Here is a 27,588-nt window from a genome sequence, read left to right as displayed (position 1 = left end):
GAAATTCGCCATTATAATTCCGTACAATGATACTGTACAGTGATACTGGGCGGTACGGGTAGCCTAGTGGTTAAAACGTTCGCTCGTCATCGTGAAGACTCGATTTCACACATGGGTGCAATGTGTGATGCCCATTTCTGACCCCTCCCCCCCGCCCCACTTCCCCCAGCCGTGATATTGCTGGAATATTACTATAAGCGGCGTTGCACCCAACAAACCGTAACATGCGTCTCATGAAACGACTGAGACAATGACCTGGTTTTCAACCGATCGTTAGTGTGGCAATATTCAAGTGATTAGATGTGTCAAATAATACTGATTAATATTCATATATCCAGTTGAATGAGTTTGTCTCAAACTTCTGGACTGGATATTGTACCAAGTTGCTAAATAGGACGGAACCCAGTCAGCAGGAAACGAGACCGAGGTGTCGTACGGCAGGGTCAAGGTCACAAAGTTCACTATCCTATCTCTCATGATATTGATGTTAAGGATTCCACCTGGATACCAATGACCTCAAATTATCGTGGAAAGTGAGTATTTGGGTCGGATAATTCAGTTTAACGCTCATCTGGAGATGCTTTATGTTAGGAAACACATCCAGTCACGCAAGATTCAAAGAACGACACAGGATAACTAATCATAACTACCTTCCGCTTGGACAAATACAAGATATTTTGATACATCGATATTTAGTCTTTCTGCTGTGTAATGCGACAATTGCCATGATTAAGTTTTAAGTAAGGAGCACAATGCGCACTTTTTTCATTATAATTTAATATAACAGCATGTAATGTTGTCTTCTGATTATGACTAGTGGGTACTTAAAAATATCAAAAACCTTCAATGATTTTCCATCAAACCGTCACAAGAATCTAAGGAAGCTTTTATGATAATAATAATATTGGAAAGTAAACGGTCCAGGTAAAGACTGTTTGCTTCTACATCGATGAAGATAAGTTTGAGAGTTGTATCACAGCTGCGGTTTGGCCTTTAGTTTCAAGAGTTTCGGCTGAAGTTTGCAGCCTGGTTAAGTTTGGATAACTTTTGTAATATTTTAGACAATCGAATTTCGTTTGTCCTGCAGTTGTTATAACTACTGATATTATATTTCCAGTGACTGATCACGACGTAAAGATTGTGGTTTGGCTTATGTACGGGACATACCATTTTGACGCTGATTTTAAGGGTCAAGACAGGGCCTCGGCATATTTATGAGATTAGCTTTTCTATGGTAATATACTGTATATAACACACTGTAAATTCGAAATAATCGATACTCATATTTGTTACATAGTCACCTTGGCGTAACACAATTTTGCATAATCAGAACAGTACAGTGGAAGCTGTCCGGCATCTCTCTAATCCAGCAAGTTGTCAACACCGGCTTAAAATCTAAGTCCCTTCCGTGGCTTGTACATTTATCATAGGCTTTCCAATCCAGCACATTGTCTAAAACGGATGATTTCTTCAGTCCAAGTGAGTGCTGAATTATACAGCTGCTACTGTATAACCTTTAAAGATCCGGAGTAGAACAGGCCTTCAGCAACCCATACTTGCACCAAAAGGTGACCACACTTTGGCGTAAGATGCAAGAAACGGGATCGGGTGGTCAGGCTCGCTGACCAGATTGACACATGTCATCGGTTCCCAATTGCGCTGTGGATCGATCGATGCTCATTCTGTGGATCACTGGATTGTCTGGTCCAGACTCGACTATTTACAAACGGCCGCTATTTAGCCGGAATATAGGTTGTGTGGCGTAAAACTAAGCTCACTCACTCACACTATAACCTTTCCAAACTGGACACTACACGTATCCTTCAGGGACCGTTCATAATGTATGACGACGAATAAATGAATAATGTGACTTCCCCTAAAATGTATGTACAAGGCAAGTGGCCCTCCTGCTGATCATGCACAAAATCAGTCAGTCATAAAACACCCAGATATACACGTAATTCAACAACACATATAATTTATGATCATAATTACGCTATATATTATCATAATAACGATTACGAAGATTTGACATGATGTATTAAGCAAATACAGGTCTAAGAAAGCATTATTTCATCCATATTCATACTGAGACAAATCCTGTCAGAATTATGAGCAGTCATAAGCATTGTCACTGAGAAGCTCTTAATATGTGCTGTGGGGGAGTGTTTTCGCCAAGTGCGAGCGACACGACGTACAAACGTGGTATCAGTTACTGCATCACACGGGCAGAGCAACAATGGTTATTTTGCCAGAAGGTCCATGACTCAAAACACTGCACGATGACATGTCCTGAAGCTACATGCACTAACACTGAATTAACGTCAAAATAGCTTTGTTAAACTTTGATGTCGCAACGGCCGCGGGTTGCGCGCAAGCCGTGACAACTTCAGGCGTTGCTGAGTTACGTAGCTACGGATTACAACGGTTAAAGGATTGATTAGGGCACGGCGGTGGTGTCGTAGAGCTTTTCTTGCACCTCGGGGTGAATATGACACACTCCTTCTCAATTCTGTTATAATGGCCACCAGATACTTTCGAAGATTATAACGTTAGAACATCACGAGGAGTTGTTTTGAAAATACATCCGATGTTTTGCAGAAAATATAATGGTTCTGTCTAGACATATTTATTGGAGACGAACAGAAAGTCTTTGTACACATCTATAAACATCTTTCCCGTAACTCATTTATTCTCTCTTGGTTCCAATGTTCTTGACTTTGCATCTGGCTATGATGACCCTTATTGGAGAGACGTTTCATCTGCTTGCAGGATATTCTAATATTCTATAAGAAAATTTCTTTTGAGGAAAATTATGTAGACCAAATCTTGACTCAACCACTTTGATTGAATCATTTTTTTAATTATATTACAAAAATAACTAGTTTAGTCACGGAATGCATAATATAAAATATATATGCGATCGAAAGGGCTTTCTAAGTTTGCAATTTAAAACAGAGACAGCAAACACAGGGGACTTTCCCAGACTACGCTTGTTAAAGAATATTCCATACATTGCATATCATGACAATTATGCGTCACGATTTTAATTTAATTAAAATAAATGTGGGCTCAGGATTAATAAAATGCACGCCTTAATTTCAGGATTTACAGTAAACTGAAATATTGGAACATCTGATCAGCCCCATATTAGACAGATATACAAATATATTATCTTATATAGGCTCAAGGAAACTCTGTGATGAACTAATCAGGAATGATACTACACCCAAGTCTTTAGAATACTAGAACACTGTCTTTCCGCATTGTTGTATATGTATTTAGCCACTGTAAGAAATATACAAATGTCTGTAAACTATAAACCCGTGAATGTCCGGCTAAGAATATTGGCCTTCAGTAATCCATGCTTGTAAATGGCGACTAACGGGATCGGGTGGTCAGGCTCGCTGGCTTGGTTGACACGTCATCGTATCACAACTGCGTAGATCGATGTTCATGCTGTTGATCCCTGAATTGTCTGGTCCAGACTTGATTTATTACAGACTGTCGCCATATATCTGGGATATTGCTGCTTGCGGCGTAAAACTGAACTCACTCACTGTAAACTTTCGACTTTCTCTACAGATCTGGCTCTCTTTGTGTCTGTGCTTGTCTCTATGTCTCTGGATATGTTTCGTAACCTTTATCTCCAAATTCGTACCAGGTATTTGTAATCGAATTTGGATCAGAAAACCAATGGTTGATATTGTGAACACAATCGAAGGCCGCCAGTCTACGCTGTCAAATTTCAACACAGCAGAACGCGGAGGAAACAGTTCCCAATAGGGAATCCACCAAGATGATCTTGTATTAACACAACACCCCGCCCCCGTCAAACTATTCCCAGCTATGAATGATGCCACCGGCGGACATTTGTTTTCGTGTATATATTTCTTCGAAAGAGTACCTCATGTTTCTTATCTTGTTTGTTTGATGCCTAAAAGAACATGAGAAGCTCTATTTAATCAGTTTTATAATGTAGGGGGGTGGGGGGTGCGGACAGAATAGGGTCATCTGAAAGGAAAATGATCAGTCTGTGGTGTTTTAATGTATCTTCTTCAAGCATTTAACTTCGAATTGGTTAAACCCAAACAGATAAACTGTGATGAACAACAGCAACTGCCCATAGTGACGACCTGAAGTGACAAACTTGACTCACGAATTGGGAGATGAAATACAGTGACGAATTCGAAGAACTAAAGCGATGAACTATAGTTACGAACGAGTACTTATGACATACTGACCACGAACATTCCGCCCATGTTTGTCCAACACGATAAGACAAGTAGTAAACTACGGTTTTACTGAACAGAAATCCATATAACCGTAGTTCGTCATACACAGAGATTGTCCGAGACCAAATAATTATTGATGAAAAAACTTGATGACAGGCGTCGCCTAAATGTCATACCAGAGTGACCTTTACAATTTTATGCGTGTAGATGCAGAACTGCAGGTCTTAAATTAGTGTGTGAGTATGGTTTTAGGCCACGTTTAGCGGGATTCCAGCAACATCACCGCGGGGGACACCAGAAATGGACTTCACAGTTGTACACTCAAGGAGAATCGAACCCAAGCTTTCGGCGTGATGAGCGAACGCTTTAACCACTAGGCTACCTCACTACCCATACAGGTCATGAAGGAAATAACTTGTAAGTGAGCTGAGTGCCACGTAAGCGCTTAAAAACACAAACAATGTGAACAAAAATATTTTCCGCTTTCACAGGAAAATTCCCAGTGGGCGAAGAACAACTCTATTTCAAACAATCGGCTTTCAAGCTCAAAATCGGTTTTCAGAAACCGTAGATTATTCTTCAAATATTTTCTTGTTTACTTGTTTAACCCGCACTCAGAAATATTCCAGTTATATGGTTGCGTTCTGTAAATAATCGAGTCTGGACCAGACGATCCAGTGATCAGAAGTATGAGCTTTGATGTGCGCAATGGGGAACCGATGACATGAGTCAATCAAGTCAGAGAGTCTGACCACCCGATCCTATTAGTCGACTCTTACGACAAGCAGGGTCGCCTTTTGTTGGAAGCATGGGTTGCTGAAGGCCTATTCTACCCCGGACTTTCACAGGAAACTGGGAACCAATGACATGATGCTCCCAACAACAGAGACAGACTAAATGTGATGAACTACAGCAACTGTTCAAAGTGACGAGCTGAAGTGACAAACTTGACTCACGAATTCAGAGATAAAATACAGTGACGAATTCGAAGAACTAAAGCGATGAACTATAGTTACGAACTTGAATAACTCAAACGATTGCAATTTATTAAATCCACGAATAATAGTAATGAACGGGAAGAACTAGGGCGAATGATATATAGAGACGACCCAGAATAACTAAGGTCATGAACAATAGACACGTACCAGACGAACTAAGGCGATGAACTATAGACACGTACTAGACGAACTAAGGCGATGAACTATAGACACGTACCAGACGAACTAAGGCGATGAACTATAGACACGTACCAGACGAACTAAGGCGATGAACTATAGTGGCGAACCTGAACAACTTTAACAGGGATAGATCTGGAGTACAAAAACAAGCACCAAGTGCTCATAATAAATTATTTCATTTGCGATACGCAGACTTTGTCTACGTGGTCTATTTCTCTCATAAGTGTGGTCTGGTGGTCGGCAAAAGTCGGTTAAGTGTTGAGATACGCCCGAAAGCAGTTTCAGAATACTTTGATCGCGAGATGAAATTCTCGGATTTGCCCAGTGAGTGATCGATGATCTATCAGTACATGACAGTACACCGCCGAGAGATCTATGTCATTATCTGTGGGTTAATGAAAGTTAACTTTCAGCAATATTCCAACAATAATACGGCGGAAGACAGACGAAATGGACTTCACACATTGTATCCATGTGGAGAACAGAGAGAGATTTTTGCTTAACTACACATCGTTCTATCGTGAGTTGGCAAATCATGAGCAAATTATTTAAAACATATTGAGTATGTGGTAAAATATGTGTAAGTATTGTTACCATTTGTTTCTGAATGTCAGCATGATTGATGTTTTTTTTTTAAAAAAAAATGCATGTGAGCGGTTAAGCATAGAACATTGCGGTATGCGATACTGCGCACAGAGTCCTGGTCACAAATCAGCTGATTAAGCAACGTTCGGCGCGCTCAGTCCTTGGATGGGCGACTGTGGTTAGCCTTTTGGTTCTTGAGTGAGTGAGTGTGTTTAGTTTTACGCCGCACTCCGCAATATTCCAACTATATAGTGACGGTTTGTAAGTAATACATTCTGGATCAGACAATCCAGCGATCAACAGCATGAGCATCGATCTGCGAATTGGGAACCGATGACATGTGTCAATCAAGTCAGCGAGTCCGACAACCCGATCCAATTAGTCGCCTCTTACGACAAGCACAGTCGCCTTTTATGGCACTTAGTTCTTGAGAGTTTCTAGGACCACTAATGTAACTTGGTCATTTAAAATGGGCGTTCAGTTAAAGTTGGAAGGGCCCTGAGTTGAAAATCATTATTAGATTCGTGACAGTTTAGCGTATTTTTCTTTTCAGTGATTCTGATTCCATCTATTATCCATGTTTGTAAAGAACTGTTATCAATACTGGCACATCGTTTGCTTATTAAGCAGATGTCACGACATGAACAACGTCAGAAGAAGACAAGATATTTAACTATCACGGAACTAGAATTTATTCCCTCAGAAGATTTTAAGGTTTGAATTGAAAACTGTCAGTCATGTATACACCTGCAATAAATTTCAATTTCTCATCTTAATCTTCTGTCTCCCCTTAACAAGAGAGAAGAATATAGAAAATTGAGTATTTAGTTAGCCGAACTGTCTCTCGCCAAACCCCGTTCCATCACAATAGCTGGCGAAGGTAATTGACATTCGCTTCCAGATCAGATAAATCATTCTGACGACATGATTAATGTCATTTATGACCATCTCATTGATCCGGGACAGCGTGTAGCTTAATGTACGTGTGAAGATGAACTGGTTCCTGCTGCTGCGAGCAAGAACTACTCAGGAACAAGACCAAGTGTTTTAAAGAACACACCTGACGCTGACTGACACTTTGAAATGATTTCATTAAGTTGTATAAATGCACAAAAGTCCATTTGAAAATTAACGACTAACATGTTACAGAAAAGTAGATCAATAATATATATATTTGTGTAAACTATTTCCACATAAGGTGGCAAGTTGACAAGACAATAAGCCTGGGTTACGATACGCACAGATATAATGCCATTTAAGTATCAGTGAAAACATACTGAAAAGCAGAAGAAACTCAAGTTTCGAAAAATGAAAAAATCTCATAAAGGTAAGCGTTTATTGTTATGTCTTCTATTTAAAAAGTTGACTAAAACAGAGTTGCGTTTCTTTTGCTGTTCAGTATATATTATATTAAAGTGTCATACACGCAATGTTCGCATGTATATTTTCTCCGTGTATGTATCATCTTCGTAGATGTAAATATACCTGCTTTGGAGTCTCGCACTGGGTGTATCCTCTACTTAATGTCTTCTACGTAGATGAAAGTTCTATGTAACATATCATTTCCGTAAATGTAAGCATCAGCTACTGAGATGGACGTACTTTCTTCGTAGATGTAAGAATCTTCTTCTTTGGAGTCTCGCACTAAGTGTATCCTCTACTTAATGTCTTCTACGTAGATGAAAGTTCTATGTAACATATCATTTCCGTAAATGTAAGCATCAGCTACTGAGATGGACGTACTTTCTTCGTAGATGTAAGAATCTTCTTCTTTGGAGTCTCGCACTAAGTGTATCCTCTACTTAATGTCTTCTACGTAGATGAAAGTTCTATGTAACATATCATTTCCGTAAATGTAAGCATCATCTATTGAGATAGACGTACTTTCTTCGTAGATGTAAGAATCTTCTTCTTTGGAGTCTCGTACTGGGTGTATCCTCTACTTAATGTCTTCTACGTAGATGAAAGTTCTATGTAACATATCATTTCCGTAAATGTAAGCATCATCTACTGAGATGGACGTAGTTTCTTCGTAGATGTAAGAATCTTCTTCTTTGGAGTCTCGTACTGGGTGTATCCTCTACTTAATGTCTTCTACGTAGATGAAAGTTCTATGTAACATATCATTTCCGTAAATGTAAGCATCATCTACTGAGATGGACGTAGTTTCTTCGTAGATGTAAGAATCTTCTTCTTTGGAGTCTCGTACTGGGTGTATCCTCTACTTAATGTCTTCTACGTAGATGAAAGTTCTATGTAACATATCATTTCCGTAAATGTAAGCATCATCTATTGAGATGGACGTAGTTTCTTCGTAGATGTAAGAATCTTCTTCGAAGCTATAAGTATCTTGTAAACAGACATTGAATCCGCATTAACTCGAAGTGTCCCATAAAGTTGCATCTTCTAAGCAGTCTAAGTATATATCAAGTATCAGTAGGGTTCATTTTATTTCAAAACGTACTGTGGCATGTGACTACAGGAAAGTAACTTGTCCTGACTTGTTTTCCACTTGCCCTGATTTTTATGAAATAATTATGATGATGTAATTAAGAAAGAATAAATCAACATCGTATTTGGTGTAGATGTTTACTGGACTATTCATTGAGAAGTGATCAATATATAAACAGATAACTCTACTTTATTATCATTGCGAAATTTAAGAAATGCATTTTGAGAAGATGCGAAATTAAATCAAAGTTTATTTGCAGTTTGAAACCGCAAGCGAAAACTATCTAGTAGCCCACGAACAAGTAAGATACCATAATTTGATTGCCCGAAATGAAAACTGACTTGTGCCGGGAGTCTTCTACGTAGATGTAAGATCTATGGATTTTCTACGAAGATATTAGTGTCTAGTTGGTAGATGAATCATCTTCGTAGATTAAGTTTAATCTACGGAGATGTATGTACTTTCTTCGAAGACATACAAATCTTTAACGTAGATATTAGCCTCTGCTGGATAGATGTATTTCGTAGATGTAAGATTAGTCTACGCAGAGAGACGTACTTTCTACTAATATGTAAAAATGTCCTCCGTAGATATAAGCTTCTCCTAGATAGACGTAACATCTCCGTAGATGTAAGAATACTAAACGCAGATGGGCGTACTTTCTACGATGGCGTAATATTGTTCTGCGTAGACATGCGTATCTCTAGATACAAGTATCATCTTCGTAGATGTACGTATAATCTCCGGAGATGGACGTACTTTCTACGAAGACACAAAATGCATCTACGTAGGTGTAAGCATCTCCTAGTATATGCCGTCGCATACGTAGCTGTAATCAATTAGCTTACAGTAGCATGTGTGTAATTATCGTCCACTGTCTACTTCAGCACATAGAAATGACGAAACACACGAAATGTGTTTAGCGACAGTTTCAGATTAGTAACGTTTCGATAATGTTTATAATTTCTTCAAATTAAATCCGTTTGCGTATGCGTATATCAATGCTGTCTCGGTCTCCTTATTAAACAATGTATTTTTACTGTATGGAAAATTTCGAGCTACCGATGATTCAATGTATGTTTTCAAGATCAAATGTGAAACACAAGCAAAGTCCTTTATTGTAAAGAAAGGGAATCAGCTGTTTTCATAATATTGTGATTGGCAGCACATTACACTGGGCTACGCCGGCCATTACATCTCTATAAGCTGCAGGGTGGACTCATGCATCAGTAACACAACCCCATTCCTTAACGTATCAACGGCTGTGGAATTGTCATGCTAATTAATAGCAGAGACGAAGTTTACAGTTTCAGGCAGCAAGGCTTTGTCCAGACTGGCTCCCTGGGCCTGTTGCGCCTGCGCTGCTCTCCGACGCTGAGCGCACGCGCAACAGACGCAGTGAGCCAGGCTTTGTTTTGTCGTACGTCATTGATGGAACACGTGAATCTATAAATACTGTTTTGGAGTTCAGAAATGCTTTCTGTTTCGTCATGGTATTATACCATAACAATAATGGAACAGATAGTTACGGCACAGCACAGGTTAATGAATAAATAACTTTGCCGGCAAAAGTTTACGTGTTTATCCAACACCTGGCTGTCCTTTCCTCTGCACTCCGCCCTCGTAACAAATAGTAAACAGTGTGAATAATTTAATGATAGTTTGTTAAACAGCCTTTTTATTTTTATGACAAAAATTCTGCAAAAACCTCACAGAGATGGTACGGTGTTTTGATTATGATCAGCGTTTCACTGAGTACTTTATGTTTATTAGTTTTCGAGTTTGCAATCCATCGGTACGCTTTTGGACCAAACTGGCTAGAGCATATTCTCACCCCGCATAACCCAAGCTGCCTGTGAGGCACCAGAAGATTAATATTTTCATGGCTTATTCCAACGGGTCCCCATAAACTGCTGGATGAGCGGACGGAAATTTTGTACAAACACATTTATTTACCTATGGTGAGACCGCATATTCCATTAGTGATTCGTTGTGGGGCAGGAGTGAAATCCTAGAAACCCCTAGGAGTCAAGCTGCCAAGAGCGGACCAACGTCAAAGGACCAACTTCAAATGAGGTAATCTGGGCTACATGCACAGACCACACACCACAACGAGTGTCTACCTTTGTTTTGTATGTAAATTACTGTCAAACCCAAATAACGTTCTAACTACAGTGAGATACATGACATTCCTCTGAGAAGATCCTGTCGCCAGTCTGTCGGAAAAAGAAAATCGTTCTAGCCAAATGCTGACAGGTCATTGGCGTTATTGGCTCAGCGAACATAAGTAATGTTTCACCTATTTGGAAGTGAAACAAATCTACGGAAAGTGTCTGTTTGCGGCTGCATAAATAGGGTACGTTTCCCCAGTGGCATGGTTTGGGGATAGCCTATAACTGCTATACAACATTCTCCGAAGCCTCAGTTGACCGGGAACAATTATAGCCTTCGTTCGATTTTATCGATTAAGAACCTTCCAATGAATGTGTTTCATGGCCGCAATGTCACAGGTCATCACGTGGACAAGGGTCAAGGTCACCGTAGGGGCTTTGTGGGGAATGAGTTTAAAGGGAGTGTGTGGTTCGCAAGTATTGTAAGGGAGATTGGACATTGGTGTGGGGTTGAGGACGGTAAGGGTCGAGTAACAACGTCAGACTAGATAGATTTGATCACAGATCAATTAGTAGTAGGGTCAAAGTTTGCGGTCAAACGAGTACTTGAATTCTTGCGTCTGTGCTTTGTGATGTGGATTGCTCACGAAGCAGCTGCCATTTGCTTGCTAATTGAGTGCACGGGTGTGAGATGTGGTTGCTTTCAAAAGTACTGCTGTCATATGTATGTTCCTTGCAAGTTCCATTCAGTACTTTATGTAGGACACAGCATATGGCCAATCCACATCTCCCCGACAGAGAATAGAACATCACATCGGAGCGAAAAACTAACGCAGCTACTTGAAGCGATGAACTATAGTTACGAATTGGACAAACTAATGCGATGTACTAAAGTGGTGAATTACACAAGTGAGTGAGTGATAGAGTTTATGTTTACGCCGCAATATTCCAGCTATATGGCGGCGGTCTGTAAATAATCGAGTCTGGACCAGACAGTTCAAATATCAAGAGCATGAGCATCGATCTGCGCAACTGGGAATCGATGAAATGTGTCAACCAAGTCAGCGAGTCTGAACACCCGTTAGTCGCCTCTTATGACAGGCATAGTCGCCTTTTATTGCAAGCATGGGTTACTGAAGGCCTCTTCTACCCCGGACCTTCGCGAGTCCCTTCGGTATATGGGTGAATACGGGTGAATACGGGTGAATAATTACACGAACCAAAGCGAAGACGAATCAGTGTGAAGAATAGACGAAATTAACTGTAGCGACATTTCACACACAAATGCAAAGAACTAAACCATGAACTATTGATGAATAACAGCAACATACGCGAAAAACTGCAGTGACGAGCTAAATAGATGCACGTGACAAATTAAAGGAGTTCTGTTGAATTTTACCAACAAAACTTGCAAAACTTAAATAGAAAAAGTCGATAGATGAAACTGACGATCTAATGTTCGAATTTGGGGAACAATTGCGATAAAAGCCAACTTTAACGGCATTCATAGTCCACCATCCGAATTCCCCAACGAGTGAGTTTGTTTGTTTCACGCCGCATTTGGCAGTATTCAAGCACCGTCACAGCTGGGGACACCAGAAATGTGCTTCACACGTACCCATCTAGGGAATCAAACCCGGGTCTTCGGTATGGCGAGCGAACGCTTTAACCACTAGGCTACCGTACCCCCTGTGTTGATAGAGACGATGGACGACTTCGTGTAGTGTGTTGGCACAAACATAACAGGCTCTAATAAGAACGCCTGATAACACAAGGACTTCTCTTATTGATAAGGGAAACAAAATGTGAAACAAAATCATTTACACTAGTGATATGATTTGATATAATATGAGGAAGGTTCACTCTCATCAGTTATTGATTCTGCAACAGATCTGTGTCGAAATCTCGACCAGGCGATGCATTTTGGTTGTTTTCAAGCTGGCAAGCGACGACAATCCTGTTCTATATTTGTGAGTAAGCTTAGCCGCATTTAACAATATTCTAGCAATATCACGGTGGTGAACATGATTAAGTTCCCCACGATATGTAACTCACTCACAATCAACACAGAGTTGAGAAAAAATACCCTAAGATAATCGATGAGAGCGAGAGTATGGTTTTACGCCGCATGTAGCATTATTACAGCAACACCAATATGGCGAACACCAGAAATTAGCTTCAGACATTGTACCCATTTGGGAATCGAACCCAGGCCGTAGACATGGTAAAGGAACGGCCTTTCTCCACTACACGTGCACAGTCTTGAAAACTCCATGCTTCTAAAACAGTAGAGCGCATGCAAAATTTGAAAAAAAAAATCAAAGCGCGTGCATATTTGTTGTTGGGCTGATAACACAAGGACTTCAAAATGGTTTGTGTTAATGACGCAATTCGTTGTTGTTAGTTATTATGAGACACGTGAAGATCAGGGTTAGAACTAATCTTCACTCACCCATGCTTGTCGAGGCGACTAAAGAGATCAAGTGGTCAGGCTCGCTGATTTGTTGACCCAATTACGTAGACTGATGTTCATGTTGTTGATCCCTGGATTGTCTAGTCCAGATCCGATTATTTAACAGACCGACGCTGGAATATTCCTGACTGCGGCGTAAAACTATACTTCCTTACGATCTCTTCAAACTAAGTGATAGCATTACTATTTGTAAACAGTTTAGCACGTTGTAATGCGGGCTTGTACTCACCAACGCCTTCGTCGATATCAGGGTTTGTGAGGTCAATGAACCTGGATTCGAACATGGCTATCTGCAGGTGATGGACCCCGTACCACACTACTGACCAGATATATAGAGACTGAACCAGCACTGGCGAAAACTGAGGCTGAGGCCTGCGGAATCGGGATATTCCAGCTTCTGTCGAAAGGAAAAATAGATACATTGTTGAAAGACCTGCTGAATCGGGATATCCCAGCTTCTGTCGAGAAGAAAAAAAGATACTTGATGAAAAAGTCCTTCTGAACCGGGATATTCTGGCCTCTGTGGAAAGGTAAAGGCAGACATAGTGTTACATCACAACCAGGATCACGGCATCCGGGCTAATTTTATGAGCTAATTTGAGTTTTTGAAGGACCTGTAGAATCAGTAGATTTTGATCTCTACCGGTCATTATAAGTAATAATAATTTAAGAAATACGGGCGATCTACAAAGGTAAAAATATACATCACTATCAAAATTTAAATCTAGCATAATAAGATCATGTAATTAATCCCCATTGTACTTTTCTTACGGTATTAGAAAATTTGACAAGCAAAAATACGTCCTGGAGCTAGCAGATTAAGATACGATCTGTACGGATTAGGGCTAATCCATCATGCCCATGAGCAAAAATGTTCATCACTATTTCTTAGAATGTTGTTTATTGATGTTTCTGTATTGATCAATCAATATGGAAAGACCATGCTTGAACTTAATCATCAACTCTACATCAGTATATAAGCAAATCTAGACGATTCCTTTTCTTTCTCTGCTCTGAATTGTTTATCTTCCTCTGTAACTGTTACTTATAACAGCTTGTGAAGTAGTCAGTTATTGTAAATGTCTATGGAGTGTTGTTTTATCAGCTGCATGCCACCGACCTGGGAATACAATATTTTTTCGTTTTTTTATTACGACAGCAAGTAATGTAATTTTCATACGGAACACAATATTGATACGGATAAAATATGTTTCAACTAACTATGGACATATTGTTGAAGAACCGTCGGAAGTGATTATTGTATCAATCGTTAACTAGCTGCAAATGGAAGGAAATCTTGAGTTGGTGACATGAGTTAACGTACACACGTGACGGAAGTGAATTAGATATCGTGATAATACACCATGGATCATAACCAGGGCGTATTTGGGATTCGAACCGACATAGTTTGTAGCTCTAGACCGCTAAATGTTTGACCGACGTTGTAGAAGTTGGTGAGTCACACATTAACCCATATATGTACATGGTTTCAGATTTTCATGTGAAAGTGTGATCTGGTTTCTTTTGGCAAGCAATGGAAGGAATGAGGTGTCATTCCACCAGTAAATATTTTTTTCCATACTTTTTTAACACTTCAATATCGCGTCTCAAGAATGCACTTATCTACGTATTGCCCTATTTTGGGACGGTACTTTAGACGTTTTGGCGTAGATTCTAACACTCTTATTAAGCTAAATGACTACATCGAAACGTCACTCTATGCAATAAACAAGGAATGTTATCGAAAGTCATATGCTTCATTTGGAGGCACTTCAAAAACACGCTTGAATATTCCCTGTGAGCATTTTACATCAAGTGTTATTGTCAGCTTGTCTGCTTCCGGCGTACTCTACCCGACATTCTCCGTTGCCATGCCCTCTGCTTCCGGAGCATCGTCTCGTCCAGTGATTGGTTGCGACGCTTGCCGTAGTCAAGGGGGAGGGGCCAGGGGATCTTGGTCTTGGGCAGGAAGGCGATGGTTGAGACGAGCATGGGAACGATGCCGATTGTGAGGAACATGAACGATGTCTGAACGTTGACGCCGATAAAATGCGACAGCTGGAACAAAAGAGCATCATAGGGTCATGGTTCGAACAATTCGGATTGAAAGAATATCGAAATAAAATGACATTCACACGTTGTATTAAATAGTTTCATCCTTATTCCAAATATATTCAACATGGACAGGGATTGATCATATGATGGTTGCTTTGTTGTTTAACGCCGCACTGAGAAATAATACAGCTATTTGTAAATAATCAAGTTTGGACCAAAGAATCCAGTGATCAACAGCATCGATCTGTGTAACTGCGATACGATGACATGAGTCAACCAAGTGAGCGAGCCTCACCACTCGATCCAGCTAACCGTTGCATAGTTGATGAAGATTAATTCTATCCGGATGGATTGATCACGATGCCATTAAGCTTACATTCTAAGACATACTAAGGTAAGAATTAGGTGAGAAAATTGTAAACCTCAAGGGGCGGGAAAACAGACCGAGTCTAGATTAAGTCTTGATTCAACTACAAAGCTGCAAGGCCCTGGCAAGTTGCCCTCAAGGGCTGTACATTATGATTTCTGTCCTCCATACCTCGAAGGTTGTAACCATCTAAAGATCAGAGAGAGGCACTAGGAGTATTGATTGATGTAAGCCGATTGAAGGAGTAGGCCAATGATTCATGAATCTTTCATGAGTGGATGAGTTTATCGCTGCCCTCATATTAAATACCTTTAATCTATAATGTAACAGTCTGTGAAGTGAATTTGCAAATGTTCTTAATCTCTACATTGCACCCTATTTACGTTAAAAAATACTCTCAGTATTTTAATTTGTAATATATAACGTTTGTTGTTTTACACTGCCCTAACGCATATTCTACCTATTTGACGCATATTCCAACTATTTGACGCATATTCCAACGATCTGACGGCACTTTGTAAACAACCGAATCTGGACCCGACAGTACGAAAGTGAGTGAGTGAGTTTAGTTTTACTCCCACTACCAACAATATTCCAGCCATATGGCGGCGGTCTGTAAAATATCGAGTCGACCAGACAATCCAGTGATCAACATCATGAGCAACGATCTACGCAAATGGGACCCGATGACATGTGTCAACCAAGTCAGTCTGGCTGTCCGATCCCAGAAGCTCTTCCGACAAGCATGGATTACTGAAGATCACTTTTAACCCGGGTCTTCACGGATCTAACATACATGGAGATGAACGACCTGACTGTGGAGCGGCGTCTGCGCATGTCTGGTTTTATCACCACACCACATTCTCTTCCCACAGAGGTTACTTGTCATATATTCATACGACATGATACGTAACCTCTGTTCTCATACGACCCTTTCACGATGCGTGTTCAGTATTCGTGATTGTTGCAATCGGATTTCGTAGTGCAATCAGCGACGTTGTTTCAAAAGTGATCGTTCGGAAAGCCTAGGTAATTTCCGTATGCCCCGGGAAAACTAGAACCTCTACTCCAGCGCGATGCGCACAGACAGAACTCATATAATGGCGTCTCCATCGCACTCGCTGACAAAGGACAAGCTGGCCATTAAATGTCAACATATGTCAAAGTCACCGACAGAGAATATTTGCACGTTTCTGGTTTTCAGTTAAACATGAAATACCGATACTATCCTTCGCATACACTGATCAACTAACTGTATGGCGGCCGCCATATTGAATCTAAGTCGATGTAACGTGTCCTGATTGGATAGAAAGTAGGGAGATAATTCGTGTTGAGGTTTTTTGCCGCCAGGGGATTTTACGAGAACTGGAAAATCTGGGCGTTAGAACAGTGATTACATTGGGAAGATATGACTTGAGTAACCTCTGTGGGAAGAGACTGAATACATCAATGTTACCCAATTAATGTTTTGAGACCATTAGTTAAAAGAAAGCTAAATCAGTCCATAGTTCCCCATAACGCAGAATCAATCAAAACGGTAGATCAAAATAAAGTTATTTTGAGGAGACTGTTTTAATAACACCAGAAACAGTGTAGTAGTATACAAGTGGCCATTTAATCCTATAGTTCTGGTTAGTTTTATACTGTTTACTTGTGTAGATACAGCGCTTTGAGCATGTACTAGTCGCGTGGATATGTGCAATATAAAAATATCCTATTATGATAATGAAAATAGAAACAAAAACAAAAAATTAAACGTGTTTTGTCATCTGAAGTAAGTAACACAAAGTCTTGGGAACTTCTGTAACGGCCTTCTCAAGAGTGAGTGAGTGAGTTGGTTTCAAGGCATTTCTGCAACGTCTTTCTTTCAAATCACGGCATGTCAGTCACCTCAAATGATGTTAACCTGTTTGAAGTCGAACCAACGAAAATCGGATTCTTGCACGTCCAAGGGACGCCACTCTGTGCATCCTTCTCCTCAGGAATACATCAAGTTATGGCAATTTTGTCTGAACTATTTTTTGCAAATGCAGAACGTCAAGAATAGGGATACACCAATGTCGAATATCCGCCAAAATGTATTCCATTTGGTTTAATAGCAAAATTGTGACGAGAATGAATGGATCCCTAAAACCCAGAGATGACACAAGGTGTTCGCGGAACTTGTAATCATGTCCCGCAAAACGATGGCAGAAAGAAGAAAATATCTTGATTCAACTGAGGAAATCCCGTTTTTGTCGGGGGATTTGGAGACCAATAAGACACGCGACATCCTTCTTGAAAAAAACCCCACATCGTTAAGGGGACCAGGCACAATTACTTGTCCCAGTCACGTGACTTGTGCGTGACAATCAGCCGCTCCGACTGTTTATGGCACCACTGCACTCGATGGATATTTTTGCGGGATTACGAACTACGTTATTTATACTGGCGCATGTATAAGCTTTTTAAATGTTGTATTTAAACAACCTTTAATTAGGCGTTAAAATGTGTGTTCAATAACATCATGGTCGTTTTACTTGTCGCTGCCTAATATTCGAAAACATAATATTTTCGGAGAATGCCTTAATTAATAAATAAATAAATAAATAAATAAATAAATAAATAAATAAATAAATAAATAAATAAATAAATAAATAACGGACACGTTCTTTTTCAGAATACATTTGCTAAAAAAAAAACATTCCCAGTAGATGAAATCTTACGTCAGATAGCAGCATTGTTTCTGATGCAAATACAGTCTGATCGAAAATGGGCATTTGATATTTCCTCCACTGATGTGCAGACATCCATTGCTCTAATTTTCACCGATTTTTCCCCTTTCACGCCAAACGTAATCCATGTAATACATGATATCTAGTATTCTCTGACCTTAACCTTTTACACTAGTTGGCGCTACCTGTATATTATGCAGCTGATTGAGGTGGAGGAGGAGAATGGGGAGTACAACAAGGATCATTGTAATTTTTCTGGCAATGCCTCATATTTCTTGGGCATTGTCTCTATAAAAGTATGAAATATGAATACACCGACTCGTTTATGGGTGCGACAAACTCGGTGTGGGAAATACGATTGAACCTGAGGAGTCATATCCAGCACACTCGAGATCTGCCGTGGAGGTGGTTCTGTGTGATCTCACAGTAAATCGTTATATCCACCAAATTCTCACATGGGTGCACCGACCAAATACTGGCACCGTTGCACCGCCAAGACTCTCACATCGGTGCACCGCCCACATTCTCACATCGGTGCACCGACCAAATACGTACATCGGTGCACCGTCCAAATTCTCACTTTGGTGCACCCACCAATTACTGACATGGTGTACCTACCATGTACTTCAGCATTAGCTTTGGCTGATTGTGATTTTTACATGTTGGTGAATAGAGTTATGTGTCCTTAGTAGTACACACGTGTCTGGACCCGTGAAGGTCCCGGGGTAGAATAGGCCTTCAGCAACCCATGCTTGCCATAAAAGGTGACTCTGCTTGTCGTAAGAGGCGACTAACGGGATCGGGTGGTCAGGCTCGCTGACTTGGTTGACACATGTCATCGGTTCCCAAGTGCGCAGATCGATGCTCATGTTGTTGGTCACTGGATTGTCTGGTCCAGACTCGATTATTTACAGACCGCCGCCATATAGCTGGAATATTGCTGAGTGCGGCGTAAAACTAAACTCACTCACTCACTCACTCATCGTCTGTATGTTGGGTTATATCTAATGATTAACACGTGTTATACCACCGATAATGTAAACACGTGACCTGTACATATAAGAGATGATGTCGACTTAGGTTTACAGAGCTAGAATTGGACTATTCACTCCACCCCAAGCCACTTCACTGCATATTGACCTAAGAAATGCCCTCATGAAAAACATGTAAAAATATAAATATTTATTCATATCTATCGAAAGCGCATATTTGTGAACTTGTATATGCCAGTGACGTCATGCACTTAATAGGTAGCTAGTAAGTGGCACCCTAGGTGATAACACATAAACTCGGTGTGTTAACAACCCGGTAATGAATGCCTGACCACAGACGAAGTTAAAGGCGAAATATCAAAAAGGCGCAGAACTTGTAACGTGTGCTTTGATGTCAGTCGACCACTTTGTTGTCAGAAGTCCATGATATGAATACAATGTTTACTTTTATTTGTTTGAGTGGCATTCTATGTGTTGGTAGTATAGAGAGGACATGACTTTATGGATGATCAACTCATTTACTTACTTCATTTAGTGTTTGAAAACGGTATAAGAATATATACCGGAAAGTCGCCTTTGATTTTTGAAGTTGATCATCCATAAAGTTTTCTTTCATTGGCATTCTAGAAGTTGGTAGATAAAAGATGAGGACTATTTTATATGTCACTGTCAAGCAAGTGATGCGACACTGGAATCCATGTTGAAACGTCGCCTGTAAGAAATAAAGAAGTTGTATATCCATAAAATAGTCTTCATCCTTCAACCATAAAGTCTTGTGTTACTAATCTCCTATCAAGGCGATTGAATCTTCATAGCGATTTGGAAAATATTTGTGAAATTCAGGACACAATGAGGACGATGGCTTTCCAAGATGAAAACTTGTAACAGAAGTAACACATTTAGACAGTGAGACCGACGACTTTGAGGCCTTAAGCAGACGTGACAACGTCGTCGTACTCCACAACGTCGCTGCTTCGTATGGCGTTCGAAATTGCAGGCAACACTCCAAAGTATCGTTCCACACAGGACAGAACCCGCGCATTGGCAACTATAGACTCTCTGTATAGCCATGGGGCATCATTAATTAAAAATCTTGATTACTGTGATTTTATAGTCTGTCTCAAGTCATTTTACATCGTGAATTCAATGAAGACATTCATATCTTTAAAAACACGAATTCACAATGATTAGGGGTGGTTGCAGTTTTTAGAAGGATGGAGTAGCATTTGTGGGGTGCAGAATCTTTTGAAAAGGGGTGGTTCACACATTTTCACGAGTGACGTTTTAATAATCCTCTGCACAGTCTAAAACCGTTTTGGAAACATATACGTTCTCTACAAAGATCTCTCTAAGAACTATATCACAGACAGTATTGTTATGTCATTTTGATAATCTGTTTCCAAAGGAGAATGTTCTTTAAGATGTTGGCAGTGAGATGTTAGATAATATGGTTAACATTGCTGGTGCATGTTTAAGGAAATGGATTTTGGAGAGGAAAATATATGTTATCATGAGATCGATGTATTCCGTTGTAAACTCGTGTGTCCGTTGTGGAGATATTGTGTTGTGTTAGCGATATTTTTTTCCCACTGTTATCTGTATTGCTGCTAGGGGCGTAACACCATACTCACGCACTCATAATTCAAACGTAATACATACGCACATATTTACATACGCCACTTGAATATCTCGGAAAGCGTTGCAGGGAGACTGGGAGATTAAAATCCTGAGGTCGAGGCTAGTTACTGACCAAAGATTGTATTGGCGATACTCTCAAGCACACATTAAACTCGACAGTTATGTCCAGTTTCTTTGAATGGCCCTTTCGTATACGTCACTGTGATTTTAGAGATACGATAGCATCAGTACTCCACGAGATGCAGCTGTTACTTGTCAGCATACCAGACACGCATGAATTATTATGTGAACTGTCTCAACTTTCTTCTACACTTCCATGTTGTAAATGTTTATTCAAACCAGAAACATTCGTCAATTTATCATAGACTTACGACAGAGGAATCTCCCTTGTTTTGTTATACATTTACCAAAGCATGGGAGATACGACCGTCGTAAGTCTGTAAGAAATCATGGGAGATACGACCGTCGTAAGTCTATAAGAAATCATGGGAGATACGACCGTCGTAGGTCAATAAGAAATCATGCGACGTACGACCGTCGTAAGTCAATAAAAATGTATGGGAGATACGATCATCGTCGTAAGTTAGGACCACTGTAAGTTTGCATGGGAGATACGACCGAGGTAAGTTTATAACAAAGCAAGGTATATACGACTGTCGTAAGTCTATAACATATATACTCGATACGAGTGTGTTACGTCTATGTCAACGCATAATCATAAGACACAAAGGTAACGATTGACGTCATGCGGCGTACACTGTGTCTCTGACGGCAATTAGGACAGCACCACAATATGGGCCGAAACACGATGTCACCACTGTTGTCCACAGCTGCCCTTCCAAATATATGTTGTTCCATTATGCAGCAATCCATTCTAATTTGTCATCAAATGGGTCCATTTCCAACAGATCAATACTAACGAGACGAGAGTGCTGTTTCAGTTCTAACCGCCAACACTCAGTATCTTAAAGAATCTTTTTACACATACTGGGCTCATGATGCAATTTACCATCCATGAACCATTAACATTTCACAAAAATGTTAAATAATGGCACCAAGCACCATAAAGTTTGTGGAACAAGTGAGTAAGTGAGTTGTGGTTTACCCCACTTTTAGCAATATTCCATCAATGTCACGGCGGGGTACACCAGAAATGAGTTTCACACACTGTACCCATGTAGGGAATCGAACCCGGATCTTCGAGCAATCGCTTTAACTACCAGGTTATCACACCGTCTCTGTGAATTACGACTAATGTTGATATCCAATTTTGCATGAAAGACCCAAGGCCAATGTACGAAAGAGTTTCCTAGTATTCAGATCTGTTTTCAAATTAAGGGTATCGATTCATTTCACAATGAGTGAGTGAGTGACTGAGTGAGTGAATATAGGTTTGCGCCGCCGTCTAAGACAACTACTGGTAAACAGATATAAGATGATCCATGACCTGACAAACGACCCAAATTTGCATACTTGGGAACGCCTCACAGAACGATCCACTTGAAAAAAGAGGGAGACAGGTTGTCCGATAAATATCGAAATCTGTTTAACAGTATTGAGACAGGTGCAAAACAGTACCGAGACAGGTGTTACACAGTAGCGAGACGGGTGTTAATCAGTAGCGGTGTTGATTTCATGTCACGGTTAGCATGTATTGCACGTGCATAATCGTCAAGCTACCTGTAGCAGCCAAGTGTACTCGCCCAATTCGTTGTACCGCCTCTCTTGTCACAAATGCGTTTAGTGCGCAGGATCATCTAGTATGTGTCTATCAGTATGACACGCTTGTCAATATCATCACCATAGTCACAGCATATGCAAAATAATGCGTACAACAACAACATAAATTAGCCATGTATTATCTTAGCTTGTACGATTACAGTTACGGCATGTAAACATGAATATATCACGTTGCCTTAAAAGACGCAAACCATTACTACCCTACTTAATACTTCCTCTTAGGTCTTTACATTCACCATATCATCGTGTCCTACCGGGTACCCCTTCACTACACTGCGAACAGCAGTGCTGATATTTCTGATGTTAATGTGACACTCATCATATGTGAATCCCAGACAAAACATCGAGTTTGGAATGGATCTCCGGAGATTGACATCATGAGCATCGATCAACAATTAGTATACGATGACCACCTGGCAACGAGAATGACCATCAGATCCCGGTAGTTGTGTATGTAAACACTGAATCTTCACGGGGATCCAGCAGCTATGGGCGACGCTGACGCCGCCCTCCTCCCTCACTCGCTTTGTTGTTTAACGAGGTACTCAGCAATTTTTCAGCTATGTGGCGGCTGCTTGGATCAGACAATCCAGTGATTAACATCATGATCATCAATGTCAAATCTGCGAGTCCCTCACTCACTCACTCACTCTCTCAAGCATCTATCCTACCACCCTATATGGGACAGAAAGAGTATCAGCTGTAAGTAATGTGACGGAGCGATACCTACCTTCATCAGAAATGTGATGAGGGCACTTGAGACCGAAGCACCTGCGTATGCTGACACGACTGTGTGCCTCCGCCGACCGAATAAGTTCGCGATCTGGAGGTTGGTGAAAAGGACGGCGGTGCCAGCGACACCGGTCAGACTCATTGCGGGGACAATTAGCCAGGGGAAGGCTGGAATGAACAGGAATGAATGGCAAATATATACCACATAAAATGTATCGAATGATGTCGCACAGCGTAAAGGGTTATCTCCCCCTTTTGTGTATGAACATAACAGACATGACAGTTCTTGAGGTTTCTGGATTGAGGAGGTGATGTAGGTTGTACCGTAAGAAGTCAAGGGCGACGTTTCGAAGTCTTGTCAGTCTGACATTTTCAGTCCTTAAACTGTTCACAGGTAAATCGACCTATAATATTCTACAAGAATGGCTAATTGAAACCGAATCTTCGCCCAAACGCATCATTGTCGCTAACAACAACAACAACAACAACAACAACAACAACAACATCAATACAAATGAAAGACGTCTTTTACCTGCACCCGTGAAAGTCATCATCAGCGTTCCCACAGCAAACACCAATCTGAGAAAGAATAATTATGTGATAAATAAATAGATCATTTCTTTGGCTATACGTTTTACAGTGAGCGAGCTAACACTATAAAAGCATCAGGCATTCAAGGAGTATGGCGTAGAGCTACTTGTAATGTTACGAAACATTTTGTGAAGTACTTGCTTTTATTCCATGTCGTTTGACTGAAAATCTGCGCTTAGCTATGGCTTCTGAATAGTTGCTGAGAGTGAGTAAGTGAGTGAGTTTAGTTTTACGCCGCACTTAGCAATATTCCAGCTATGTGGAGGCGGTCTGTAAAAAATCGAGTCTGGACCAGACAATCCAGTGCTCAACAGCAACTGGGAACAGATGCAATCTGCCAACCAAGTCAGCAAACCTGACTACCCGATCCCGTTAGGCGACAAGCATGGTTGCCTTTTGTGGCAAGCATGGGTTGCTGGAGGCCTGTTCTACCCCGGACCTTCATGGGTCAGTTGCTTGGAGGGGTGGGTTAGTCAGGAAATTGTACGGATCGTTTCCTCACTTCCAAATCCCGAGAACTCCAATCGAATGAAGAAAACACCATTAGTTTTACATTAACAGTTTCATAATATCTTGTATAAAATATATATCTTTGAAACTTTATTTCAACTAATTCTTTAAGTCTAAAGCTACACTTTCCATTGCAGGGCAGCTGATCTTACTTGCTAAGGAAAAGTGTATTCAGTAGTATACCTTGTTCCCCTTCTACAAAGCAGCCAGTCAGTCTTGTAGCGCTCACCAGCAAAACTTGTCCATTATATGAAATCGGAACTATTTTACGTGGGGCGGTCTGATCGTAAAAGCGTTCGTCCATCAAACCTAAAAAAAGGTTTGATTCCTAACATGGATAGAATTCTGATGTACCCCGCCGGAACACTACTGGAATATGACTAAAACGGCGTACACTCACTCACTGTTTCACAAGGCCACACGACAACCTCTGGGCGACCCTCCCTGTAACTCCCGATACAACACTAAACTTGTCCGAATGGACAGAGCTGGGATCGATTGCTGGAAATGGCTTCAGTATCAAGTGTCAGAGACATTACTGGAAGAGCGGTCAACATGAATGTCGTCACCCGACAAGAAAGACGTCAAGGTCAAGTGTAATGACTGCTGCTGGCCGAGGAACATTGTGTGGAGTAAACCGGTCAAGAGGTCCCCGGTGGTATTTGCCCTGCGTTGCCTAACAGTACTTGATACAGTAAAAAGGGGACAACTCGAAGCTCTATTCCACAACAGAGCAATGTGACACATGCCTCACTTTACACAAGCCATTTGTTCAAACTTGCCTCTGTTTACCCAGCAGAAAATGGGTACCCGGTGGGATAAGTCATTAAACTATTTATCTTCAAGCGCCTCATACGTATAATCAAGGATAATAATGTCTGTTTTGCTTCGAGCATGTTCGTGAGGCGTGGGGTTTACCGTTTAACATAAGTGAGCTTATGCTTACTAGATCTCGAAGAATCCTACCAAAATATTGTTTATTTGTTAGGCAGTGAACACGTATTTTATGATACGGCGTAAAGCAATATGCATTCATGGATGAGTCGAACCTGGACCAGACAATCAAGTGACTCGTTAGCACATTTTCCGAAATTGTTGAAACTGGTAACAATATGTTAATTGTGAATGACAGGTGTTGTGAATCCTCAAGACTGACGTAGCGATTATTCCACACTTGCAATTTGGGTTGGTAAATCCTCTTTCTTAGGAAGCTGCATTACGCTTGGCTAGTTTTTCTCCTCGAAAATCCTGTTCTCATTTCTCACAAAAACCTGAATAAAATAAATGCAAGATTTCCTGTAATGTGCGCATGAATACAAAATACGTGAGACGGTCAGTGATATGTCAGCTCGATAGTGACAATAAAGTTCCCTATGACACCTGTTTCTTTTACTACACCTATCAAAATCGTCTTGACCTTTCATATTTCTTATTTGGGCTATCTGATCCCGTCGAATACCGTTTTCATCCTGAAGAGAATCCCGTCCATTATATTTATTTTAAATTAATACTAACGTATCGTTTTGCTGCTTTAATGGTAGTATTTTCCTGAGGGCTGTCATACTCCAGTACTGACCCAGTTACCTCCTACGATGCTAGGAGCCCGGGTATTGAGCTCATTTGTGACAATTTTTCTGTAACATGATTACAAATTAATGTGATACTATTTGTTATGTGTTTATAACTGTTCTTTCTTTCGTTCTTCAGTTGCGGGGCCCTGAGGCTATGCATCGCGTATGTCATATTCAATAGAGACAGTGCAGTGGCACCTTTCTAAAGCTGGTTGATGTGCTCTTCTACGCCGCACAGAGCAATATACAAGCTGTATGGCGACGGTCTCTTAACAGTTGAGTCTGGGTCAGAAAACCCAGTGATCAACATCACGAACATCGATCTACGCATTTGGGATGCGATGACGTGTGTCAACCAGGTCAGCGCACCTGACAACCCGATCCCGTTAGTCGTTTCTTACAAGCAGAGTTGCTGAAGACAAATTCGTGCAGACATTATCTTAGTCTTGGAGAAGACGACTAACGGCATACGTATATGGTATAATGTACTGAAAAAATAATTCATGTTATCGATTCTATTAGAACTGATACACTTTCTATCCGATTAATATGCGGGCAGAAAAAAAACCCAATGAATAAACATTATATGCTGAACAGCAAAAGTAACGCAAGTTCCGTAAAATTGAAATCTCATAAAAGTAAGCGTTCATTTTTATGTCTTCTGTTTAAAAACTTGACAAAAACAGAGTTGATTTTCTTTAGCTGTTTAGTATGCGTCTATCGTTGAATGTTCCCACTGTGATCGGAAAGGTGTTTCTCTACATGTGGATGTTTCAGTAAATAAACGAAGTTTTAATAATTTGTCTATACACGATAAGACGGGCTGTTCACTCTAGCTAGTGTTTAAAGTCTTCATTGAATGACATTACGACCTGATACAGAAATAACGGCCAGGCAAGTAGCAATCATTTTTTTTCCTTTAAGTCTGACAGGTTGCAAAGCTTTATATTTGAATTCTGTCTGACAACTTTTAGATGAGCCAGCACAGTGAACACGTTTGTGACAAGCAGGCGGGGCAAGTAATCTGGACGTATATACACTTGGTTGCTACAGGTAGATTGGCAATTAAGCACGTGCAATACATGCTGACCGTGGCGTGAAATCAATACCGCTAATGTTTAACAGGTGTCTCGTAGAGCGATTTAGTTCAGCCAAATACCATCACAACACGGTTTACACGAGGAAATTGAACTTTACAATACGTAGACGACAACCTGTTTCCCTCTTGCTTCAAATGGAATGTTCTGGAGGGCGTTCCCATATATGCAAATTGGGGTCATTTGTCAGGTCGTGGCTCATCTAATACTTGTCAAGTAGTATTAGGGTGTTAGTACATGGCCCTGGTGAAAGGACGGGAGCTAAAAGGATTGCACTCATTCATTTGTAACCTGTCTTTGTTTTTGACTTGGCTTATTTACATGTAATTTCAATGTGCCTCATCTGTAATTTCCTGCTTCGGGTTTCAATGCAGTGAGATGACAGACAGCGACTGAAGTTAGTTGAAGGGGTTTTATTCAGTTGAACAGGTATATATACAAAATTTATCTGTTACGAGTGTGTATTTTCTGTATATTTTGTTATTAGTTAAGTAATAATTATTATTGGGTCACAACATTTAGTGTTTCGAATATTAATTATGATGGG

General features: G+C 40.5%; 1 protein-coding gene across 1 annotated transcript in view; it reads right to left on the bottom strand.

Annotated features, from left to right (window-relative positions):
- The window catches only part of LOC137284059 (equilibrative nucleobase transporter 1-like), a 69,623-nt gene that overhangs the window by 11,966 nt on the left and 30,069 nt on the right, over positions 1 to 27,588 (bottom strand). Inside the window, exons 3-6 of the mRNA XM_067815719.1 lie at positions 23,805 to 23,851; positions 23,271 to 23,440; positions 14,888 to 15,092; positions 13,264 to 13,431 (exon numbers count right to left, since the gene is read on the bottom strand). Coding sequence (XP_067671820.1) covers positions 13,264 to 13,431; positions 14,888 to 15,092; positions 23,271 to 23,440; positions 23,805 to 23,851 — 590 coding nt within the window. The remainder of the gene's footprint in view (positions 1 to 13,263; positions 13,432 to 14,887; positions 15,093 to 23,270; positions 23,441 to 23,804; positions 23,852 to 27,588) is intronic.

Source organism: Haliotis asinina, chromosome 1 (assembly GCF_037392515.1).
Source record: "Haliotis asinina isolate JCU_RB_2024 chromosome 1, JCU_Hal_asi_v2, whole genome shotgun sequence".
Lineage (NCBI taxonomy): Eukaryota > Metazoa > Mollusca > Gastropoda > Lepetellida > Haliotidae > Haliotis > Haliotis asinina.
Note: the sequence above shows the minus strand (reverse complement) of the source record. Positions and strands in the feature narration are given on the sequence as shown.